This window comes from Alligator sinensis, unplaced genomic scaffold (assembly GCF_000455745.1).
Source record: "Alligator sinensis unplaced genomic scaffold, ASM45574v1 scaffold1107_1, whole genome shotgun sequence".
NCBI lineage: Eukaryota > Metazoa > Chordata > Crocodylia > Alligatoridae > Alligator > Alligator sinensis.
The window spans coordinates 309,819-333,433 of record NW_005842787.1 but is presented as its reverse complement, the minus strand read 5'-3'; the positions used below and the strand labels follow the sequence as shown (position 1 = coordinate 333,433).

Here is a 23,615-nt window from a genome sequence, read left to right as displayed (position 1 = left end):
CATGGTCTGATGCAGTCTCAACAACACAGTAGGAAAGTCACTGATCCAAAGTAATTGAGACCAAAACTCAAATTGTTTGGCTAATGAAAAACATACTGAATGAACATTGATACAAACCCCTTTCAGTTTGTTTCAACTTTTCCTGCAATTATTAGAACAGTTCTCTTTCTTTTAGTTCCATCTCTCACATTTATGCCACACGACATAATGGTTGACAGTACATCCTGCATTTGGATAATTGGCAGTCAGAGGACTACTATTGTTTTATTACATGAAAGAATTTTAAAATGTGAACAAGATGCTTTTAACCCATAAATGTTTGGAAAAATTGGCTATGGGATAATTAAGGGAAGTAGAGACCATCCCTGGCTGAAAGGAACCATTGGCTACTTAGAGCACTGTAACCAGACCAGTTTTGAATGGGTTTCAAAACTGAAGCAGTACTTACAAACACAAGAGTCAAGGTTATTGTTCTTTAGTTCAAATAGTTCTTTATTAATGTGCTATTCTTATTGTGGTGTTTTGCTACATCCTATTCATCTTTTTACTTTTATACCTGTTAAAGCAGTGTTGTTACAACAATATAATGTTTTCTCAGTATCATTCCCTCTGCTTTTGCCCATGTTGCCAGTGTAGAAATGAAGCAGGTAACGTGCTGAAAATGTCAGGATGTTTCAGGGGATCTGATAGTGCATCAATGGCAGTGCTCTTCTCTGGCCAACCTACTTACACCTAGTGGGTGGAAGAACGCCCAGGAGGGGAATGTATCAGTCTGATGGTCACGCTTAAGCCAAGTACTCCCAGAGCATTGACCCTTTGATTTCTTCCACCAGTATTTTTTTGAGCAAAGATTTAAGTGCTCGAGGGGTTTCCATACTTCTGCTTAATGCAAAAGGACAGAGCTTAATTTTCTTGAACCCACACCCAGTCTTCACTCCCACTCTTGCTGGAAGGCAGCAGTCTATTAAATGAGGTTAGATTTTGGCTCCTGTGCTTTCCCCACCTCATTTCTTTTCTTTTTCACATTTGAAACTGTGGGCAGTCTGCTAATGTTTCTTCTCCTTTAACTCTGCAGACAGTCAAAAAAGGAAAAAAAAAAATCTTCCATCTAAATGTTAAGACCTTTAATTGTTCACCCTGCCTACACACCCAAAACAAATATGGTAATGGCTGTTAACCCGGTTATGCCCAAGCGGCTTAGAACACAGGTTGGTCTCGTCTCTGCCTGGGATAGTTACCTTGAAGAAGTAGTTGATTTATGCAGCTGGATTTCCTCTCTCTTCTCCACCTGAAATACCAGAGGAGGCCCAGCCACTTCTGAACAGATTTGCCATCAGCTGATTTTGGAGACTAGTTAATTTTGGTTATTTTTGAAAGTGTACCTGTATCCTCATTTGAATTCCTTTGCCATTGTGTGAGGAAAAGGAGCAATTGTGAAATGGCCGAAGTCTTTATCCACAAAGCAACCAAGCTTTGTGTAGCTGTGTGAGACATTTTTACCAAAAATGTAATAACCAAAATCAAATTCAGCTTAAAATTGTGTGGATTTAGCTTCCTACTCCCACTGTTCTGCCAATGGACCTTATCCAGATCTGGATAGGACCCTCCTTCAGGAATATAGTGCAGGTAGTTTACCTTCCATAGTCAGTGGCTGGTTTCTGCCAAAGGATGGTGGGTGAAAAGTAGGTGTCACTTGGGGTGTCTGTTGTTGGAGACATGGTTTCTATTCCCAGATCTACCTAAATTCATGTAATGCAATTTGTTACCTTGTTTGTAAACTCGGAAGATGCTTATCCCAGTGTGAGGATAGGGTACGAGGCTTTGCTCAGGAATGAGGGTTATGAAGTATATGTAGTGTCAGTGCCAGCAAGTAGAACCACTGAGAACAGAAGTCCTTGTTTTCCTAGTCCCAGCAGCATGCACCCTTCTTTAGGACAGGGCTGGTTCACCTGCAAGTGACATGGGCAGCCTGTGTGGCATGTGGCAGGTCAGGGAGGGAACAGAGTTGCACTTGGAGAGGATACAGGCTTGATTTGTGGCATGCCTGCAGAAAAGTTTGGCCCCCTACTGCTGTAAAGAGAAGGCAGGTGGGGAGAAGTACTCTTGCTTCATTGTGCAAGATTCTGCTTGAGATGCTTAAAGGCATGACTGAGCTGGTCAAAGGCATGTGTGTCACACAGCTGGTCTGTATCCAGAGCAAGAGAAATTAAATGTTGGAAAGTTCTTAAGTACTTCAGGCCATGCAGAGATCAAACGATCCTTGGTTGTTTATTAGTTGAGTTGCCTTCCTGCTGTGGAAAGAAATACGTTTGAAGTTGAGTATCCTCGTACCAACTGAAGAGTAGTAGAGTATTGTAGCTGAAGAATTTCAAGGATTGAAAGGCTTCCATTAGACTTCCATCCTGAAGAGTTTCCAGCAGAATCTGTTCTCCTGGTTCCTTTTAAGAATGCCAAATAAGGGAAATCAAGTTTCTTATGTACAAACCACATTCTAAGAAAAGAAGCAACTATTCTTATTTAAGCCATTTGACCTAAATGCAAACAGCATAACATCTCCCCTCAGTCCAAAGATACTGAGTCAGCATTTCCCAAGCTCGGTGTGCCACCATGTGGGGGTGAAGAAGGTGCCTAAGGGGGTGGTGCAGCTAAGAGCACTGCTTGAATGTGCAAATGCTGTGTATGCACAGAAGCATCAAACCATTGAAGCAGGGGGTGCAAGAGTGGCTGGCTCTGCTATGGTAGAGTGTAAACCCCAGAAGTTTGGGAAACGCTGTGCTATGCCCTTGCATCCTGCCAGTTTACCTCCTGTTCAGGAGATGTAAGCAGGATGTAGTGCAGGAGCCAGTCTCAAGTAGTAGAGTTGTCTTTTAATCCACTCTACTGCCGTCTAGAGCACCTGGCAGCATCAGACAAAACATCACAAAACCAGAAAGAACAGCACCCTGCAAAGGAGCATTAGCATTTAAGTTTGCTTGCGTAAGGCAATCAAGTACCCAAATGTATGTTACACTAACATAACATACACTGGAGAGGGTCCAAAGGAGGGCCACCCGCATGATCAGGGAGCAGCAGGCCAGGCCCTACGAGGAGAGGCTAAGGGACCTGAACCTGTTCAGCCTCCAAAAGAGAAGGCTGAGAGGGGATCTAGTGGCAGTCTACAAACTAGTCAAGGGGGACCAGCAGGCATTGGGAGAGTCCCTGTTCCCCTGAGCGCTCCCGGGAGTTACAAGAAACAACGGACACAAGCTAGTGGACGGTAGTTTCAGGCTAGACATTATGAAGCACTATTTCACTGTCAGGGCAGCTAGGACTTGGAACCAACTTCCAAAAGAAGTGGTGCTGGCTCCTACCCTGGGGGTCTTTAAAAAAAGGCTGGACGAACATCTGGCCGGGGTCGTTTGACCCCAGTGCTCTTTCCTGCCACGGCAGGGGGTCAGACTAGATGATCTCCTCAGGTCACTTCCGACCCTACCAACTATGAAACTAACTCTTATTCTTGCTCATGTGGAAGAGAGCTTGTGTCATACCTTTGAGCTGGCTGCGACTGCATTGGAAACTGAACCAGCTTTTCATTGTACGTATCCTTTTGGCAGTAGCTAGTGGCATCGGTTGTAGAGTGAACACTTGCTCACTTACAAAAGTTGCTTTGCACTTTTGAAATTGGAAAGGGGGCTTGGAAAGCTGAACATCAAGAAATTGTTTTATTTTCAAATCTAATTGTATTTTTATGAGGCGGTGGAGTCCAGCCTGAATGCTGAATTGTCAGTTTTGCCTCCATAGGAGGAGTCCTGCTTTGTGAAATAAGCAGCATAACAACCGTTTCATCTTACTTAAACTGGTTAAAAATCCTGGATTTTTAATCACAAGATTTAAGATTTTAATACATAAGAACTGTATTAACACCAACTAAACCTGATACAAACTGTAATGATGCAACTGCATGATCCTTAGAGATCCAAGTAGTCCATGCTCTTGTGTTTTGTTGCAGAAAGCAAGGCCTATGTATGGCTGTGAAACGCCTGAGCGTATTTTAACAGCTATTGGGGCATTTTGATGGAAAAGACTGGAATACTTAATGGTCAGGGCAGAGCCAGATGACTTGTTCCTACGTTTAGATTTCTAAGACACTCTCCAGCCTGGTCTTTGGCATGCGGTGGCAGATGTTCTCAGCAAGCAAAGCTATTTTCACACAAAATCAAAGCCTTTGACTCCATGGGTTTTGTGACTGAAGATGTGGAACCTCAGTCACTTTTCACAGGCAGGCTGGTTCCTACGGGCTGGCTGAGGTGGTTAAAGTTGAAACCGTGTCATTTCAAGTCTTCTCTGAGAGGTGTGTCTTGCTGCTTCTGAATAGGGCTTTGTCTGGACTGGCCAGGTGTGTTCTACAAGGAATATGAACAGCACTTAACACCCAGACTGGAAGTCACAGAATACTGCATTCATAATTTGGTACAGACATCCGTCTGACACACTTAGAGCTTGTTCTACATGGGGCTTTATAATTTCCACAATTTGTTTTAAAGTGGTAACCCTAAGAGGAGAGCAAACCTCTGAAAACTGTTTCTTACACAAAGGTGTGCAGTATAGATTGAGATCTCTTGGAGCTGAGACAGCTGTCACCCTAAGTATTTGGTGGCAATACAGAAGGAGTTGGAGAGAGGAGGTATATTAACATGGAAAGGAAAATTGTATGCCTCCTTTATTTATTTTTTATTTCTTTAAATTTATACACAGTCTATACAAAAGAGCCCCCGTGTTCTTTTGCTGCAGGTACTGCATGATACAGAACAAAATCACAAAGAGACTATCCCCATATCTACTTTCTGGCCAGTAATAAATGCACATCCCAGTAATTGAAAACAATCTCCCAGAAGGGTCCTTTGGGCCTCTCTCAGGTCAGGAAAACAAATGAGCTCTGGACAGGAAAACCTGTCATGTCAGGTTCAATAAACAGAAGCCTTTTAGACTGGGTGTACCATTCCATACCAGAGGTGCCTCACAAGAGATCGTCTTCTTCCCTCTCTCGCGTGTGATTTTAATTCGGGTATCTGCAGTGGCTGGGTGACAAAGGGAGACAGGCAGCCTTTCAGATAAGTAGGCCACAGGCATTTAGTAGTTCCTGAAGGGCAGGGCCTTGTTCAGTAAAATCGCTGGGCAAACCATTTGTAATGAAAAATTTGTGACAAATTTTGTACTTTCTCTGGTTACACAGTCTAATATTCTAACATTGTAATATTCTTAGATGTGTTCACTGTTTGGAATTTACAGAGGTCTGCTGTGAGTAACATTTGTGCTGTGGTTAGTTGCATGTATATTGATACTTTTCCTGTCATGTAACATAACACAAATTGCTGGTATTCCCTTTTGAATATTTTGAAATTGGCTTTTGGATAATATTCAAGCTTAAAATTCAGTTCTAACAAAACTCTTTTGCCAGAATGGCCAGGTCAGATGTACCTGAGGCGTATGAAAAATGTCAGGGAGCTCATTTCTAACCTGGAACTAATATTTGAAGAAATGCATTTGCCGTTGAGTCAGTTTATTGATGTCAAAGGATAGACTTGTATTGACCTTTGTAGACATGTCCATTTATATGCCATAGGCCAGAACTGCCATTATTACTAGGCTCTATTGCTGGATTTTTCACATTTTGGAGAATTATTGCAGGATGGAATTAAACAGAAGACTGGAAGCTTTCTCTAGGACTCAGGCCAAAGGGGTTATAGATGCCTTCAGAAGAGCACAGAGAATTTTAGCATTATGGATGCTAATTAGGAGCTTTTAAACTCATAACAATCTCACTAGTTTTCTATCTTGAAAATCTTGTTCTAGCCTAAGCTCTTTTTTTTTTTTTTAAAGGTGTCTGAACGTTTAAGTCAACCGGGAGTAGCCATAGGCTTGGCTTGGACACCCTTAGGCGGTGAGATCATGTTTGTAGAAGCAAGCCGCATGGATGGCGATGGTCAGCTTACTTTAACTGGACAGCTGGGGGATGTCATGAAGGAATCAGCACATCTTGCAATTAGCTGGCTGCGCAGCAATGCGAAGAAATACCAGCTAACTAATGGTATGTGAAAAACGCGAGACAAGAATGTTGGTATAGACCTAAGACAACATAGAGATGGATACCTATCAGTGACCACTCGCTGCAGAGATGCATATAAGTCATTGGTTTTAATTCCTATGCAGTACTTGTGTGTTTCCCTGATGCCTCGGAAATATGTTGTTGGGTTTTTAATAATGAATATTTAACATGAAAAGGTATTTTGCCTTTCTGTTAAGCAGTTATTTAGGAAACAGAACTATATTTGCCTAAAAGGAAAAAGGGCTGCTCCCCACTAAAGCCAAAGATGAAAGCAGTAAACCAGCAGCTGAGTAATATTTCATTTGTGCTTCTTTCTGTCCTAATTTCTGCTGAGCTCTGGCCACAGCTGAGGCTTCAGTTCCGTGTTCTGTTGGTGGCCTTAGTTTGTAAAATATCTATAGGGTTTAAAATGGTATGCTTTCCACTTTTCTCTTCATCCCTGAAAGTGTCTGTACTGCATACTAAATCAAAGTAATTGGCATCTGGACCTGAACTCCAGCCTTAGTCAAGGTTGAAGGTAGAAGTTCCCACAGCACAGCTCCTCTACCCATTGCATTCTCACTGTTCCTGTATTCAGCTTGTTTCTGGGGGCATATCCCATGTTTCTTGTTTGAGACACTGGTTCTTTCCCTGTCAGTTTTGTAGGAGTCTCTGCCTGCTTTTGAGGTGGAACTAGAAAAGGATACTCAAACGTTTGTTTTACATGAAGCCTCACTGCAAAGTGGAAAGATTCCCAGCCCAAGTTAAACTCAGAGCCCAGACCCTAATACTTCAATCTGGGTGAACTAAACGGGACTGAAAAGCATTTTTAGACCCAGGTTATAGATTTTACTGTGTGAATGGTATGTGGGGTTCAGAACCTGCATTGACTGTGCTACAAAGTGCTTTTGCCACTAGTTCATTTTCACTCTTTTCTTCTCCATTGCTAGCCCAGTTCTGTAATATTTGAGATATAAAATAAGACCCTGAGGCCTTTACATTATTTCAGTTTCCTATGGAAAAATAAACAGTTCAAAACCTTATGCTATATAGGTATAGACTACATGGCTGCCTTTAAATACGTGTGGGTTTTACTGCTGAACTATGCTTGCTGCAGAAATACCTTGTTACCCATGAATAACCCAGCTGGGCAAGCTAAAAATGAAAGTTCTCACATACTAAAGGGTAAGCTTAGTTTGTAGGCAAATATGCACGTGTTCTTTGGGATTTTGGTCTGTTCTTGAAGGATAGTGGTTGTCATCTCCCTACTTCTGATTGTTTTCTTAATCCCAACTTTGAATGCTTGAGCTCTTTAAAAAAAGTAAATGTCTTCAATGTTAACTTATTCACAATGATTTGTATTGTGTAGATAGCAAACTGTGGGCCTAACAAACATTAGTTTTTTCTAAGATCCATGTGGTGTGTATTAATATACTGTCAAGTAATGTATTTGGTAGGAATGCGTTTTCTAGTGGTCTTTTTAGAACAAAGCCCAGGAACAACACAGGTTTGAATTTTCCACATTCTCTCCTCTAAGCTTCTGGAAGTTTTGATCTCCTTGACAACACCGACATCCATCTGCACTTCCCAGCTGGAGCTGTCACAAAAGATGGACCATCTGCTGGTGTAACCATAGTAACCTGTCTTGCCTCACTCTTCAGTGGGCGGTTGGTGCGTTCAGACGTAGCCATGACTGGAGAAATTACACTAAGAGGCCTTGTTCTTCCAGTAAGTATCATTTGGAAAAGTGCTAACCTGTCTAAAGATATTTTCCTTTATATTATCCATGATGAACTAATTTATCTAGGTGTAGCTCTGGTAACCTAGTTCCATCTTAGGTGGATCCTCCATTGTCTTGCAGTAGAATTGACACGGTTTCATGGAAACCAACACCTAGTTAACATCAAAGTGTACACTGTTACTGTTCCATGACTTAAGCTGATTTACATTTGTTAATAGTATCCCTTGTATAGATGATTTCAGTGGGGAAGTAAGCTGAACGTAGTGGTGAAAAATAAATCTGATTTATTTTCCAATAACTCCTAAATTCAAAATATCAGTTTACATTTACTAATTAGCCCTAGTGTGCTAGGTAAACTATTATGCCAAAAATGCTTACTGTGGTTACCACATGCACATTTTTTGGCATCATAGTTGTGATGTAAGCCACTATAAAAGTTCTGCTTTGATGCATTTCTGCCTTTTACTACTGCTGATCACAGTGTAGAAAGAATCTGGCTTTAATCAACTACAAGGATGTTTAGAGACAGTTCAGTCCTTTATGAAACTGAGTGATATTTACAACTACAGAAACCTCCTTAAGTCATTGGACTAAGTACAGTTCAAAAACATTAATTATGTATTACTATAGGTGTCTAGGAGCCCTAGTCATACACTAGGTAAAGTGTAAACAGAACAATTACAGTCCTTGCTCCCCCAAAAAATGAGAAGCTGCTGCTCAGTGCTATTATTGTAGCCTAACCCATTGTCAGTTTTTGTAGGTGTCATAGCAATTTCAGGGTAATGAGATCTTTAGACATTTTCCAGGGAACTGCTCAAAACCACTTTAAGTGGTTAAAGCATTGCATTATGTAGAGGAGATAATATATGTATTATATAAAATATATATGACGAATGTGTTCAGATCTTGCTCTGTATTAATGCAAACCTGTTAGCTGTGCTGGAAGTCCAAAAGTTGCTGGATCCAGGGATACTAGAACGGCAGTTCCTCAGGAGTCCATGGTGCTGCAGCTATAGCAATAGCAGCTGGATGTAGGAACTCCACAATGCTGCTGTACTTGCAGCAACAGCCCCTGGGGGCTTTGAATCCTGCAGGGCAGGTAAGACTAACCCCTCCTCCCCCACACACCATCTTTGTCACGTGCATGGACTCTCACACAGAACAGGGTTTTGTCCAGGGCTAGTTATGTCTCTGGCTGGGTATAATGCTGGTCCTATTGCTCCTTTGTGCTGTACAGGCTTCTAGGCTTAGGAGGACCTTTGACCCTTTCCCTCTCACATGAAGCAATGTGAAGGTGTGAGATAATCTAAGGTCAGCATCATGGGCCAGTTGGAAGCAGGAGTCAACCATGTGATACTGAATGACAGAAGGTGCAGATTAGGTTTTGAAAGTGAACACGGGCTTATGTTTAATGCAAATAACTGACCTAGGCAAAGTGATAGGCTAGAAGGATCTATGCAGCAGGATTTTGATGGATACAAGGATCATATTTGTGGAGTAACACAACATTTATTCGTAACAGTAGGCTGGCTCGACTTCCAGAACCTTTTAACACTGAAGAACAGGAGACATTTGGCACAGTATGGTTTACTGGGCCAATATTAAATCAGTTTGTGACAAAGCACTTGTCCATCCTTTCTAAAATTTGCAAACCGTGCTTCCTTCCATGTGATGCTCATATGGAGCAAGTACTATAGTAGGTAGCAAGCACTGACAGAACAAGGGCTCCTTTGTTTGATGTTAAAGAGGATTCTTTAAATCAGAGCAAAGAACTAATGAATCCTGTGCTTTGCCCTTACTCTAACAAAGGAGGGCCTTTTCTTTTTTAAACGTCATGATTTTACGATTCTAGAGTGCTCCACTTTGTGGTCACTTAATTTTTTAAAATTAAAAGTGCCTGAGTAATAAGTGGTTTGATTTGTATCCAGGGAATCTCTTCTATATGTTTCTTAAACATCTGCTCTACAGCACCCTGGGATAAATAAAAGTTGCTCCATTAAGCTACACCAATGAACAGCAGGTAGCACTTTGGTTACGTAAGAAAAGCCAGGTAAAATTCTCACGTTTTGGAAAAAGACAAAATCAAAATGTTCTTAAAGTTCTGACAACAAAATAAAACTTTCCATTGTTGTTTTAATATCCCCAAATTGTTTTTTTTCACTTTTGGCTTGATGCAATTGTCTGCTGGTTTGCCTGGTCCTTCCTTTTCTGTATGGATTAGCCCCCCCCACCTCCTATAATGTATATATTTTAGATGCCACAATACTTCATGGAGCCTGGAGAATGACCACAAGGCACCTTAAAAACAACTCCTTGATGTACAATAGCAGCTGAGCAGGACAGAGGTTACGGACTTTGTCCCAAACCAAGTGTTTTCATTTAACTCAATAACTTGAGCTGGCCTGACAAAACTAGATTTGTTTTTTAAGGAAATAACACCATACAACCCACTATATACCAACATTACTGCAAACATTGGAGAAATACTAACCAACTCTACTTACTTATCTGTATTTGGTTATTCTACTGCCTGCATATGTGCTTGAAGTTTGCATGGGTCTTATGAGCCAGGGTTCTTAGGAAAAGAAATAAGGAAGTCAAGGTGTGAGCTTTGTGGCGGTGGATCTCTGAATTTTAGTGATACAGTATAACCTCATAAATCCAGATATCAAACATCCAGCACTTCCCCCTGCCATTCCTAGACTGGCCACTGCTCCCCACCCCTGCTCTGCAACCAGCTGCCTCACCGGTTCCAAAAGTCTGGCACTTGTAAATTTCCAGCAGGTGCTTGGTGCTGAGCATGGCAGATTTATGAGGTTATACTGCATCTGCAACTTAGGAACCCTGGTCCTGACAGATGAGTCACAGAATAATCAACCAGGCAACTACTTAATGATATATAAACAGAAAGAGAATTTTTGGAAGTTCAGCATAGGAATCAATCAGAATCATAGGAAAGAATATTTCAGGTCTTGTCCCATTAGTTTGATATGAACCTTAAGTTTTTAGAAGCATTGTTTTGCTCTCACCTGGCAAAGGTAATAAGCTCTCCCTTGTTTGAGATTCTTGTACTTTATTGCCAAAGAACATCATAATTTAAACTGCAGTACTTTTATCTTGTTATGCTCTTAAGCCAGAGCAGAAAATTTTTTCCAATAAAAAATTGTACATGCCATTTATATAGGCAGTGGGAAGGTTTTGTACTTATTTACTTTAGATCAGGGGTTCCCAGCAGGCAGCTAGTAAATATGGAAGGGGGTACGCAATAAGAAAGTTTGGGAACCTCTGCTTTAGAGGAAATTAAAAGTAGCAACCCAAACGCCCCTCATGTCTTTGGTGAAAAAAACACATACCTAAATAACTTTCCTTTTCCCAATTGTGTTTTTAATAGGTTGGGGGAATTAAGGACAAAGTCCTAGCAGCACATAGAGCTGGATTGAAGAGAATCATCATTCCACAAAGAAATGAAAAAGATCTGGAAGGGATTGCAGTGAATGTGCGGCAGGATCTGACTTTTGTTATGGCGAGCTGCCTTGATGAAGTTCTTAATGCAGCATTTGATGGGGGATTTTCAGCCAAGACTGCACTTGAGCATTTAAATAGTAAACTTTAAAAACAGATTGCCTGCGTATGAAAATTTAGAAGCTGATCAACTTTCCAATTGCAAGTTTTTTTTTTAAATCACAGTAAAACAAAGGGTGCACAGCATGGGAACAGTAATTGAGGCCAACAGTAATATACAGGAACTTCAACTCAGTCTTCAGTTGGGCTACTAGTATTAGAGTGGATTTGTATCCATCTACCACATAAATTTAACATATGCAACTTGTGCACCCAAGTAGATAGTGACATTTTTCAAAAGACTTGAATGGTTTGCCCTACTTCTCTGTAAGTCTCCAGTTGCATATTGACGCCTTCTAAACTTTACTTTTCTAAATTAAACCTATTTCCAATTATTTTGGGTATGGACAATCATAAACTGTTCTTGAAGAATAAAACAATTTTACAGAAAAAATTGAAAGTTTATTAGGCATTTCTGCAAGGATTTCTAAACTAGAGATTAAGTCACAAAATAAGAATTTTTCAAAGAAAAAATTAAAATAAAGCTAACATCAGTCCCCTTCACTCTGCTCAGATTTCCTTCATTTAAAACTCTTAAAATTTAACACTCCCCAGTTGTTCATAGGAGTTGCAATACCAGCTACAGCAATAAGCCAGCTTTAATGAGTATACATAAAAACACCCCACCAGCTGAAAGGCACATTTAATTAGGGTCTTCTAGACTACCCTTGCAATCTAGAGCTGATTTCTTGAATATTATGGAACACAAAAATATCCAACATGAAAATAACTGAAGTGTAATATGGACAATTTTAGCTACAGAAAAAGAACGTATTGTTTCTTCCAATTAAGATCAGTAAAAACATTTACTACTGTTTAAATATTTGTGGAACAGCTTAGGAGAAAAGCCAATAGATATGAAATTCATATAGATGGTAATCATACAAAGAAATTACACAAAACACACAAGTTACAATCACCTAATGAACACCTGTAGAATAAAGGTGCTGCTAAAGGGTAAGAAGAACAGTTAACCAATGTCAGAAGGAAGGAGATGCTGGCAGCAAGTCCAAATCTAGCAACAGGCCAGCAGAAGAGCGGTTTATTCAAAACCATAAACAGTTAAAGTCATACCTTTTCTGCCAATAAGAAACATGTTCAATCTCAAATGTATCACTTGAGTGTTTTCATCTAAGAATCTCAGAGTTGTAAATTAAAGCCACCTAGGTAGCATGGCTATGAATGGAAGCAAAGTACCTGGTTTCCAACATTTTTTCTATTCTGGTAGGCGCATGTCAGACTATACAGAACAACTTTTAAATTCATAATATCCTCTCAACATTACCTAAAAGGTAAGTTTCCTCCCTGAAACCAGCATGTGGGCTGTCTAATCCTCATGTGGTCCCACACCAGAATAGGGATTTTAATGCACTAGTAGAGAGTTTTTCAGGTGAGTTTGCCAGGTGAGCATGCTAGTAGAAAGTAGGTTGAGGGACTATCGATCACTTAAAAATTAACATTAAAAAAGGAAAGATTATTCTCATTGCAACAAGAGTTAAGTTTTTCTGCCATCTCTCATTTTTCAAAAGCCACGCTGCTCGGGCAGAGAAGTACTTGAGAGATTTCACAAAGCAGATGAGTTTGAGCTTTGAAATTAGTAAGTTGTTCTGAATATTTATCCAAGTATAGAGAAAAAGTATATACGCAGTTCAAAGTGGAAGTTAATGCTTGATATCCCCAGCCCCAGGAAGTGGTAGCACATCTCAACTATCACATGTGGTGCCTTATTTTTTTTTCCTATCCAAGGTAAGTTGGGAAGTATTTGTTATCCCTTTAGTAATGCAGATATTTGTAAGCTGTTGACTTGTCTTCCACTGTTTGGCAGTAGATGAATAAAATACTTTACCTTAAAGAAAGAAAATGAACTTTTAGAGCTACTTCTTATTGGCTAGTTGTGAAATACATTTTTGGTGGCTACAAAGGTTTACAATAGTGGTCTAATATGAGAGATGTTACATGGGGTGGTAACTGTTCCATAATTGGCAAGCAAGGTGAAGCATGCACATTGTAGTTTTCTTATTTATGTATGCACAGGATAGAAGGGAGTCTGTTCAGCCTTCTTTTGTTCAGAGTGAGCTGATTTTGATTCAGTAGTAGTCTTGCAACTAAGCTGAAATTAAGACATTCATTTCCACAGATTCCCTCCATTTCCCCGTCTTGCATTAAGAAACCCTCCTAAAGTTTTGGAATACAGCTGTAAACAATCTAATGCTTCCCGATATAACATACAATTTTTTCCTTACCTGTATACTTGCTTCAGAACATGAAGACCCATCATTCCATTTACTTGGGGAATCCCTTCAGAGGAATGGTCTGTGCCCTATAACATTTTGTAAAGCGGGCAGATGTCAAAAGGCCAGGGAATACTTAAGTGAGTTAGTTTCTAATGTCCGTGATGTTAAGAATGTTTTGCACTACACAACATACTCCACGTTCTCTCCATGCTACCAGAGGGGCAGACATAGAAAAGTTTTACTCTAACTTTGAGACTCAGCTCCTTTTTGTTCTCTTAGCAGGAGCCAACTTTTGGGACCACAGAGCAGTATGAAACCTGAAGGCACTTGAGAAACTACCCATTTAAAATTGGGAAAGTGTTGGCTTCTTATGACAATGCATTTTTGTAATCAGCCCAACTATTTGCTTTATGAAAAAGGTGCTTATAAAGAGTTTGAGTATGGTGACTGGCATATCAGTTTCTGTAGCAACATGGCCACTGAAATCGGCTTTAGAAGGCAAGGGTGTAGAACAGCTACATGAAGGGCTGTTTCCAATTCCTAAATGCTGTGCTGAGTCCCGCACATATTATACTTGTTGCACAAATGCATTCAACTGCCAAAACTTGGTTTAGAAGAGCCAGGCAAGAAATTTAAACACACAATTACTTTAGCTGTGCAAACACTCAACTGCAAAAGCATTTTCTTTGAACTTGGAATGAGTAAATACTGTTTTCTGGCTATACACAGGCAGGAAGCTAGAAAGCTTTGCTTGGAGACAAATTGCATTTCTTGCTTTAATAATAATATTTTGAACAGTTCTTTACTATAAGAATGAGTTTTTGCTGTTACCCATTTAACTAACTTGATTCCATCTGTACCTTTCACTGCACTTTATTTTCTGTGCTCTCTAGTACCCAGCTGTTCATTCTTTGCCACTATCATATGATTCCTATTCTCAACTTGAATAGTAAAGGCCTTTCAAAGTCATAACTTCATTGCACTGTGGGTTATTTGAATGCAAGTTGTAAATAGATACTCATGCCTGAAATTGCACAATGCAGTTGCCTCTGACTGTAGACTTAAGACTACAAGATAATCAGGCTTGCTTTTTTCTTCTGCTCAAACTTCAAGTCATTTTATGAACTGCATTATCTGATAGTCTACTTATGCATGAAAAACGGCATAACTTTAACAGTCAGTTTTAATCAGACTAGATTTGAAAAGTTGCAACAAATATTAAATCAATTCAATAACATTAAATTTAAAATATGGCTTCAAATATAGTACTACCACAAGGAACAGTGCAAAAATCTAAATTTAATTTGGTTTGAAACGAATATTATGACCAAGAACTTGACATCCTAAATAAAGAAATACACACCAGAATGTCAGAGGGAGAAGCCAATTAAATGTTATACTGGCTCATTTGATCAAGTTTTTCCCTTGAGATTTCTTTTCTTTTTTAAAAGTCCCCCTCCAAAAATAGGTATTTAAATAAAGGGAAGTGACAAGTGATTCTACTTTTGTCCCCAAAGTTAATTAAAATTGAATGAAATAGTATTTTGTATATCCATTATTTTAAGTAGAGGTAAATGAGTACACTTTTTCTACCATAACAAAATAATACGCTCTTCTGAAGTAAAATCAGTGTTAGTAAAGCATTTCTAGCATTTTAAATGTATCATTTATTTTTAGATTAGATAGCAGACAGTACACTTGTTTTAAATATAGGTCATTAGTAAGTCTTACTGTATCACAAAAGCATACACTTATTAGGCCCAAATCCTCAAAATATTTAAGTGTTGAAATACTTTTGAGAATCTGGGTCTAAACGTCCCTTGCATCTGATTCACTGCTATGTCTTATAAATTACATCGAAAATATACTATGTAGGCTCTTACACCACACTGAGTATGTACTAGCTTACATTTTAACAAAACCCAGCACACAGTATTAGTTACACTATAGCATACATTACCTGTAAAATACGACGAAAAAATCCTTTTTAAAATTGTTCCTTAATATTTCAGTAACTACTGATGGAGACGAAGTGAATCTATCTCCCCAGTTGCATTCAGCTCAGAAGCGTCTCTTCTTTCTCAGTATCAGATCATTGCAGGTGCCTTTAGGAACCAGTGTGTTCCTATTTTTGCACAAGCAAGAATGTTAATTAAAAATATCTTAAATTCCAAATAACACGTTTTTTTCTTGTATTTCAAGTGCTACAGTTATAGAAAAGTATTAAATCTTCAGCAGCACATTAGAAAACCACGAGTTTTAGGCAAGTTCCTAGAATTACATAGCATTCATTACACTAGCTAGGCTGTTATTCAAACCAAACTCCAGCTATACAGCAAATCAGCAACACCCTGGCAAGATTTAGAAAGAAAAGGTATCATTAGTTAGGCATTATTTAAATATGGTTTTAATTCTAAACCTGCCAATCAATCTTGTACCTGCTTTGACAACAATCAGCTGTTATCTAAAATAAGGCAACTGCTTATTTTACATAACACAGTATTCACTTGAAATAAGAGTGTAGATTATAGACTCTGAAGTTCCCCTACTGGCATAAGATGCCAGTACATTTCTCAGGGATGCTTCCTCAAACAGTTTATCACCACAAAGCATTTCTGAAGTTGACTGCTTTCACTGTATAAAGTGAACTCTTTCTGTGCTGGTCTGGTCAGTCTGAAGCCAATGCAGATTCATATTCCTTACTTACAGAACTACTTACCCCATCATGTTGCCACTGCACCAAAAATAATTAGAGTAAAAAGCAAAGCTCCTTAATGCATCTATTTCTGGTAAGACAGACAACACACAGTAAATTTCTAGAAAAAGTAGCCAATATGAAGGCTATTCCTCCCAAGAGCAGCTGTTTACAGTTACTAAATTTAGCAAGATACTTTTAAAATAGTTTGAAACATTGAATAATATGGAAAAGAATTATTTCCTGTATCAGTTCTCTCTACGTGTTTCACACAGACATAGCAATACACAGTCAAAGTGAAATAAATTCCATGACTTCAGACAACCTGCACAGGGACCAGAAGATCATTTACGCCTTTAAACATAGGCAAATTGCATGTACACTGTCATTTGGAAGTATGCCAACACCATGTCACTAAAATGATATACAAGCTTAGTATGATTGGGGCAGGGGTGAGGGAAGGAAGTTTGTTTTCTCTAGTAACAACCACAACCAAAGAAAACAAGAAACTGAGTAACAACATTAAGTTTCCCCAAATTTGTGCTAAAGGAAAAAACCAAGAGTTTTTAATTTGCCAGGTATTCGTTTAATGACAATTATAAAAGACCAAGAACATCTTATTCTGATACTGCCTTTAAGCAAATGGCCTGTTTTTAGAGTTACAAATACTGCATAAGACAATGCCTTCTTTGTACTGCAAAAACAATAAATACAAGGATGAGATTGAGTCTCTACATTTCTCTAAATCTGAAACTGTGCCTGAATTTTCATTTTTTTTAAATGTTCCCCTAATAATTCTTTACTTTGTTTGGAAGTGTAAATCCAAAAAAAAAAAAATCTAGACCTGTTTTTAAAGGAGCTTTTTTTTCCTGGTACTTCTTCCAACATACTTACTAGTTTAGCATTTAATACATTCACAAAATAGCTCAATTAAGAACAGTATTACCAATGAATGGACTACTGGAAAGAGACAAAATTTACCAAATATACAGAATTATAATTTTTACCATAAGCAATTATGCATATCAAATAAGACACCTGTAATTAATTTTAAAAGGTACAAAAAAAAGAGAAAAACCTGAATTACAGAAAAGAAAGTCATATTTATTTAATGAAAAACTAGAAGTTAATAAAAATTAGCAAATACACAAAAAATATACACAAACAGCAGCAATACTATGTAGTGACTTACAAAGGGGGAAAAAAAGCAGCGGCCAGAGACCAGACCGCTCAACATGGCTTGTCAGTCAAAAGAAAAAAACAAAAAAACAAAACAAAAAACCCACAAAAACACGAAACAGTATCCTTTTCAACAGTACAATCAATCTACAAACAAGTTTTTAGAATTATTTTACAACATTTCCTGTAGAATCAATTCTTAATACAAAAGATGCCCATTTTGGGTGTATATATATTTCAGTGGTTTACTGTTGACTTATTTTAAATATATTAGTGTTACTACATGCAACTGCTTCCTGTAATTTTACAGCCTTTCCTCTTATTACCTTCATGTATGTCTAGCCTCCATCTACCAAATAATTTGTCTGGCAGTCAGATGGTTACCCTAGGTTCTGCAAAAATTAAATGCAATGGTTTTAAAACACTGGCCTGGAAATGCCTGATTGCCATTTCAACACATTGATATAGTTACATTGATGCCTAAATTGCCATTTTCTGCAAAAAGCTGTGCAATGCTGGTGTCAAAGACTAGACAGTCACTGTTCATAATGGCTGTTGCAATTCCCTCATGAATAGAGCGAGGAGTTGCTTCCCAAGTCAATCGCCGCCTATGACCGTTAAGCTCAAGTCGATAAGCAAAATTTTCTGCTTGCTTGCGTGTTCCTATCAGCTGTACAATTGCAAAGAACTGCTGGTGACCATCATATTTTTCCTGTTTCTCCAGCACTAACATGAAATGAAAGCCAAAACAAGACTGCATCATAACCCAGTCGACAGCACCAGGCAGATTAATGTCTGTAGCAAGGAAAACTATATCTTCTCCCTGTAATGTTGTTATTGACTTATGTTGATGCATTAGATGTGGCATTACAGCATCCAGAGAACCTTGCCATTTACATGAAGCACCAGGACATGGACATGAATAAGGCCTAAACTCACACAGCTCCTCATGGTCTGCTTTTTCTGTGTGGGGCAAGGTTATCTCACATCCTGAAGAGGCATATTTACATGGGAAGAGTACAGAGTTGGCAACTTTTTCCATAGCCAAGTTGCGAATGGAGCCCAGTGGGCCTCGGCAAGTCGGACAGCATGTGAGCTTGGGTCGACAGTTGCTACAAACAAGATGGCCACTCTGACACTGAAGAATAGGTGGCAGCACATAGTCAAAACACACAGGACACTCAAAAAGACTAGCCAAGTCATTGTTGGAAGCTGTAGTGCCAGTTAATGCAGGCACCCTCTGTGATGGCGTACACTTTGAAGTACCTGTCGGGAGTGCTGTAGCAGTCTGACGGCTCATTTCTGTAATAAAGGGAAAAAACAGTATTCAGTAGTTATTCTGAAACAGGTGAACTGACACATTCTAAGTCTTCCCTATGAGGATTCAAGAGAGAATTTTGTTTATAGCAAACTCAGGTGCGTTTCAAAATCAATTTTTATTTGCAGCAAACGTAATCTGTTTCCATTTTAAGGAATATTATCTATAATCTGTAAATGGAAAGGAGTGAGAATTCGTACTGCAGCCAGCCCTTTAAAATGTGAAAAGTAGATCAGAAGTTCTATTAAAGTTTCTAGATTGAAAATGAAAAGTCATTTGTTGGAGGGGGGGAGGGAGGAGGAGGAAGAAGAAGAAATGTTATCAGAGTACAGGCACTCTGAAAAAAAGGCCCAAAAGTTTTTTAAGTTTTGTATTTGTACTGCACCTTTGGTAACAGGTCTTTATTAATTGATTTCCTAACACCACCACCAGGAAGGCTGTATTGTCAGACACATCATAGATTTGATATTATTACTTTTTCATGACAAATAGTTCAAGTTAAACTCAATATCCAAACCTTCTGTCAGTGCTTTTGTTTCTCAATTTGGTAGAAAAAAGCTGAAGAGATCTCTTGAGAGCCTCTGAAAGGTGCTGCAAAGTACAAGGACTCATTCCTACCCAGTCACTCCTCCTCCCAGCTGCACCCCTCCCACAAGGAGAGAAGCACATTTGTTTTTGATACCGGGTGCCACTCAATTCACAAGTGAATTGAGTGGCGCTCATATTGAGGACCACCTGGAGTTTAAAAAGGTTGAGAACCACTGGTCTAGGCCTTCCTTTGGTTCCCATCCATCTCAAAATTCCCTGGTCTTCCTGGGTTCTGTATTTCAGCAAGCTGAAAACACACTGAAGTCATTCAGAAAGTGGAATGGGGGGGAAAATGTTTTTTTACCTTATTTGCAGAAGTAGTCAAAAAGGAAAACTACTAATTCTATTCTTTGTTCAGGTAGGTGCGGAAATATTTCTAATAACTTCAAAAGTGCTGCTTATGAAATTTACTTTTGTTAAGTGAAACTTGTCACTTTGATGCAACCTCAGTGGAAAGGCATTTACCCAGTCTAGCTATATTAAAAGACTACCTTGAAAATGTTCAAAACCACCCAAAAAACACAAAACCAAACAAGCCAGGATTCCTAACATATACAGAAGAAATCTTTTAGGTAGAAAACCAGGAAGTCCCTTGAACAATGAGACAAATGCTTATTAATATATCAGAAAAAAAAAAACATCCAATCCAATTTTAAATTTTTCCTGTTAGGGTTTAGCATTAACATTTGATTCAAACTTTTTTTTTTTTTTTAAAAGGTATTCAACTAAGTTTCTAGTACTTATTTTCAGAGACTCAACAATATCTACACCGGGGAACATAAAAAGGCATGCAATGAAAAGACAAACGAGAGCAAAGAAAGATCATTTGGTTTTGCGATTTTTTTAGTTGGTCTAATAAAAAGTATCTCTGAACCAAGATTTTTAGAGTTGTTTCTTTTTGTCTCAGACCAACACAGCTACCAAATACATCCCTGCAAAGAGAAGTACACTTCAGCTTCATCAAATGTGCGCATTCATATAGATGAAATCAACACTACAGTGGGAAAAACAAAACAGAACAAAAAAAACCTATGACAGCCTAGTTCCTTGTACCTCACCAGGTAAGGGAAGGAGAGTGAATGACCATCTAACACTAATGCCCATTTCATGGTAAACACTCAGCATATGTCAGCTCTCTAACCTTTCAATTTGATTCTTGTTCTCCTTTTCATAGCAAGAGAAGTCTACAGAAACCTAGAAGCAAAGCATTGTTATCACAAGCCCACTCAGCTCCAACATAACTGAGGTCTGGACTGCACATGTTCAAGTATCTACCTTTGATACCTGCACACCATGAAGACAGAACAAGGCAAGGAAACAAGTCCCCAAGATAGCCAGAGTCATTGCCTGGGCTTCATCTCTGCCAAAGCCAGAGCTTGGAAAATGTCTCATCTAAGAACCACTTCCTTGTTACCCATGCACCTTATCTGATTCACATACACAGCTCCCACAGCCCTAGTTCCACCCCAAGTGCTTAGGGTTTGATTTTTCTTGGGTTGACACTAACCAGGGTCTTGATGTGTACTGTACTGACATGCTGAAGCACTGAACAATCCTTACCATTTTATGGGTCTCTCAGTGGTTCAAAACTACCATTATGGGGCCCTCAGTAGTGGACCTCTGGGGCTCTAAGTTGATATTATTATTATTAGCTAGCCATAAGACTTACATATTTGGATTGATTTTCCCACTGAGGCACTTAAAGAGAGGGAAATTAAAGCTCTCTCTCTCTCAACCTGACCTTGGCCTCCTTTCTCTAAATGGAGATCAATTCACTGCAAGAGAATCCAGTACCTCTAAATGCTTTTGAGTAGCCAAGCCTTTGCTGGTATGGAGCAACTCATCACTGCTTCTGGCCTGTCACTAAGACTCTTCAGATGAAGATTTCAGGTTTATCACTTTTCTTGGAAGCAGGCCCACAGTCCAATATCTTGGCCCTGGAATCAGCACCCATCAACCTCCCCCCACCCCCCCCACCCGAAGCCTCCCAGTTGCTTTGATCCATTCCCTCCAAAATCCACTTTGGACAGCTGAAAAACACAAAGGCTTTGTAAAAGAAACCTGCACGCACTCATATGCTGAAGTCTTGTAAGAGTTGCAGGTCTCTGCTTCCCACTATTCTTAAGAGCTGCATGTGCCTGAGATCTGCTACCACTCAGGCTAGGTGACAACTCCTTGTCCCCCTGCAACAACTTGTCACCTTTTATCAGCCCCATGCACAAAGAATCAATATTACTCACAAACCAAATCTTAGTCATGAGCCCCAGGGAGAAATCCTACACACCTCAAACATGCTGAGCTCTCACACTGCCATAGTTTCTCCGGGTGGGGGTGAAAGGAGAGCAAATGAGCAGTAAATGGTAGTTGTTAGCAAGTGAATCCTCCTTGGAAACCATCTAGCAACTCTTCCTTCCTTCCTCAGCTATATACAAGGTGAGAAAAAAATAGCCTTTCCTTTCTTAGGCCTTAGTATACAGTCACAAACAGGATATACAGCCCGTTCAAACTCTCTCAACATAAAAGAAAACAAATCCTGCATATCACAAACAGAGTTCATAAAACTGAACAGAAGTCAAAGTTACATAGACTGGTTCTCAACCTTTTGTACCAGGACCCATTTGTAAACATGTATAGACAGTCCCAACCCAGTGGCCCCAGCCCCCAAGTATGGGGCAGGGGAGCCCCAAGCAGCCCCTGGCAGGCTGGAAGGGAAAACCCATATTTTCTCACATTTTTCTCCTTTAAAGGATAATCCATTTTTTAAAGTTTGTTCACAGTCCTTTCATATAGTCTTGCAACCCATTTTTGCATCATGACCCACGGGTTGAGAAATGCTGGCACAGATGACTAAACTATCGCGCTGTTTTAAACAGGCAACCTAGAACCACATTTGTTCGAGGGGAACTACTCAAGCCAACCGCTTCCAATTCAAGAAAGCCTGACGGGCCACTAATTAGCCACCGTGCTGTCCAAACTGCAAGCCCTACTAGTCTGACCTCCATTCCCATTACAAAAAGCTGAAAAGTTACACAAAACAATGAACAGAGCAAGAAGTTCAAGTTTGTTTTCCCAAGTTTAAATCTTTAAAGCCCGTTAGTTAGCACTAACATTTCTGCTAACCAACTATATTTTTGTCTAGATTGAAGTAAACAGTTAAATACAACTGGAAAAGCAGCCAGAAGTTGTGCAGAAAAATAAAAACAAATGCAAACAACTGTTGCAGTTACACAAGGCTGGATATAAATTAAGCTGCACAGCAAATCGGGATCAGGTGAAAAGAAAAAACGTAATTGCTATTTTGGTTTGTCCCGTGCATGAGATACCACAGGAGTCTCCACTCACTGGGGGCGGGGGAATTAGTCTCTAAGCAACACCGACAAACCGAGGTACTGAGTCATCACCAAAAATATTTTGCGTAGTTTCTACCGAGCAAACTACATAACTCAAAACACTTTCAAGTGGAACTAACAGCAGCGGGGGCAAATAAAGGGAAGAAATGAGTTGTACAAATGCCAGGGGTGTTGGCTGTAGCAGACTCGCCCTGCGCCCAAAGGGTGTTTGTGCCCCAAGCTGGCGAAGAACAATTTTTTCCAGCTATGTAGGTGGTCTCAGAAGAGCTCACATCTGCCCAAACAACCTTGTAAACATGTAGCAAGAAAAACAACGCTCCGTAAAGCAGTTAAAGAACTGAAGAGAGCGGGAGCGAGCGGGCGAGGAGCCGGCCGGGAAGCAGCCTGGGGCTGCCCCGGCTCCACGTCCCGCCGCGCAGCTCGCTGCTACCTTTCCTCTTGCCGGCTTTACTTCCAGGCAGACACGCGGAGAGGACGCCCTTCCACGGGTACAGAAAGCTGAAGGCGGATTTCCCCGTCATGAGGAGGGAAACAGCTCATCGCGTCTCCCCATAGAAACAAAAACACGAGGCCTCCCCCGGCAGCCGGGCCGGGTCCCGAATCACGCAGCCAGCAGCGTCCGCGCCGCCGGGCACCTCCTCCGCCTCCCTCCCAAAATGGTTCCCGGCCCCGCGGCCGCCGCCTCCCGCCCCTACGAGGCGCCCGGCCCCCGGCCGCGGGGCCCGAGGGAACAGCGGAGCCGGGCAGTCCCGCGCCCCGTGTGAGGCCCGCTGTGCAAAAGCCATTTGCTGCCCGAGGCCCGGCCCGGCTCCCCGCGCTGCGCCA

At 40.1% G+C, this 23,615-nt stretch overlaps 2 protein-coding genes across 15 annotated transcripts in view; one reads left to right on the top strand and one right to left on the bottom strand.

The window, feature by feature from the left end:
- LONP2 (lon peptidase 2, peroxisomal) overlaps positions 1–13,287 on the top strand; it is a 78,462-nt gene extending 65,175 nt beyond the window's left edge. Inside the window, exons 12-14 of the mRNA XM_006034971.3 lie at positions 5,860–6,067; positions 7,602–7,792; positions 11,197–13,287. Of these exons, the coding sequence (XP_006035033.2) occupies positions 5,860–6,067; positions 7,602–7,792; positions 11,197–11,418 (621 nt within the window). The 3' untranslated portion in view covers positions 11,419–13,287. The remainder of the gene's footprint in view (positions 1–5,859; positions 6,068–7,601; positions 7,793–11,196) is intronic.
- Positions 13,288–16,918: 3,631 nt separating this feature from the next.
- Positions 16,919–23,615, bottom strand: part of SIAH1 (siah E3 ubiquitin protein ligase 1) — a 31,844-nt gene continuing 25,147 nt past the window's right edge. For 6 of the 14 annotated variants that reach the window (XM_025191103.1, XM_025191096.1, XM_014525339.2 and 3 more), the window contains one exon: positions 16,919–18,836. In XM_025191103.1, the coding sequence (XP_025046888.1) occupies positions 17,986–18,834 (849 nt within the window). In that variant the 5' untranslated portion in view covers positions 18,835–18,836 and the 3' untranslated portion in view covers positions 16,919–17,985. Of the gene's footprint in view, positions 18,837–19,744; positions 20,356–20,581; positions 20,635–21,234; positions 21,471–21,724; positions 21,863–23,220; positions 23,606–23,615 lie in introns of those variants that run through there. The other 8 variants (XM_025191098.1, XM_025191099.1, XM_006034969.3 and 5 more) reach the window with 8 other exon arrangements.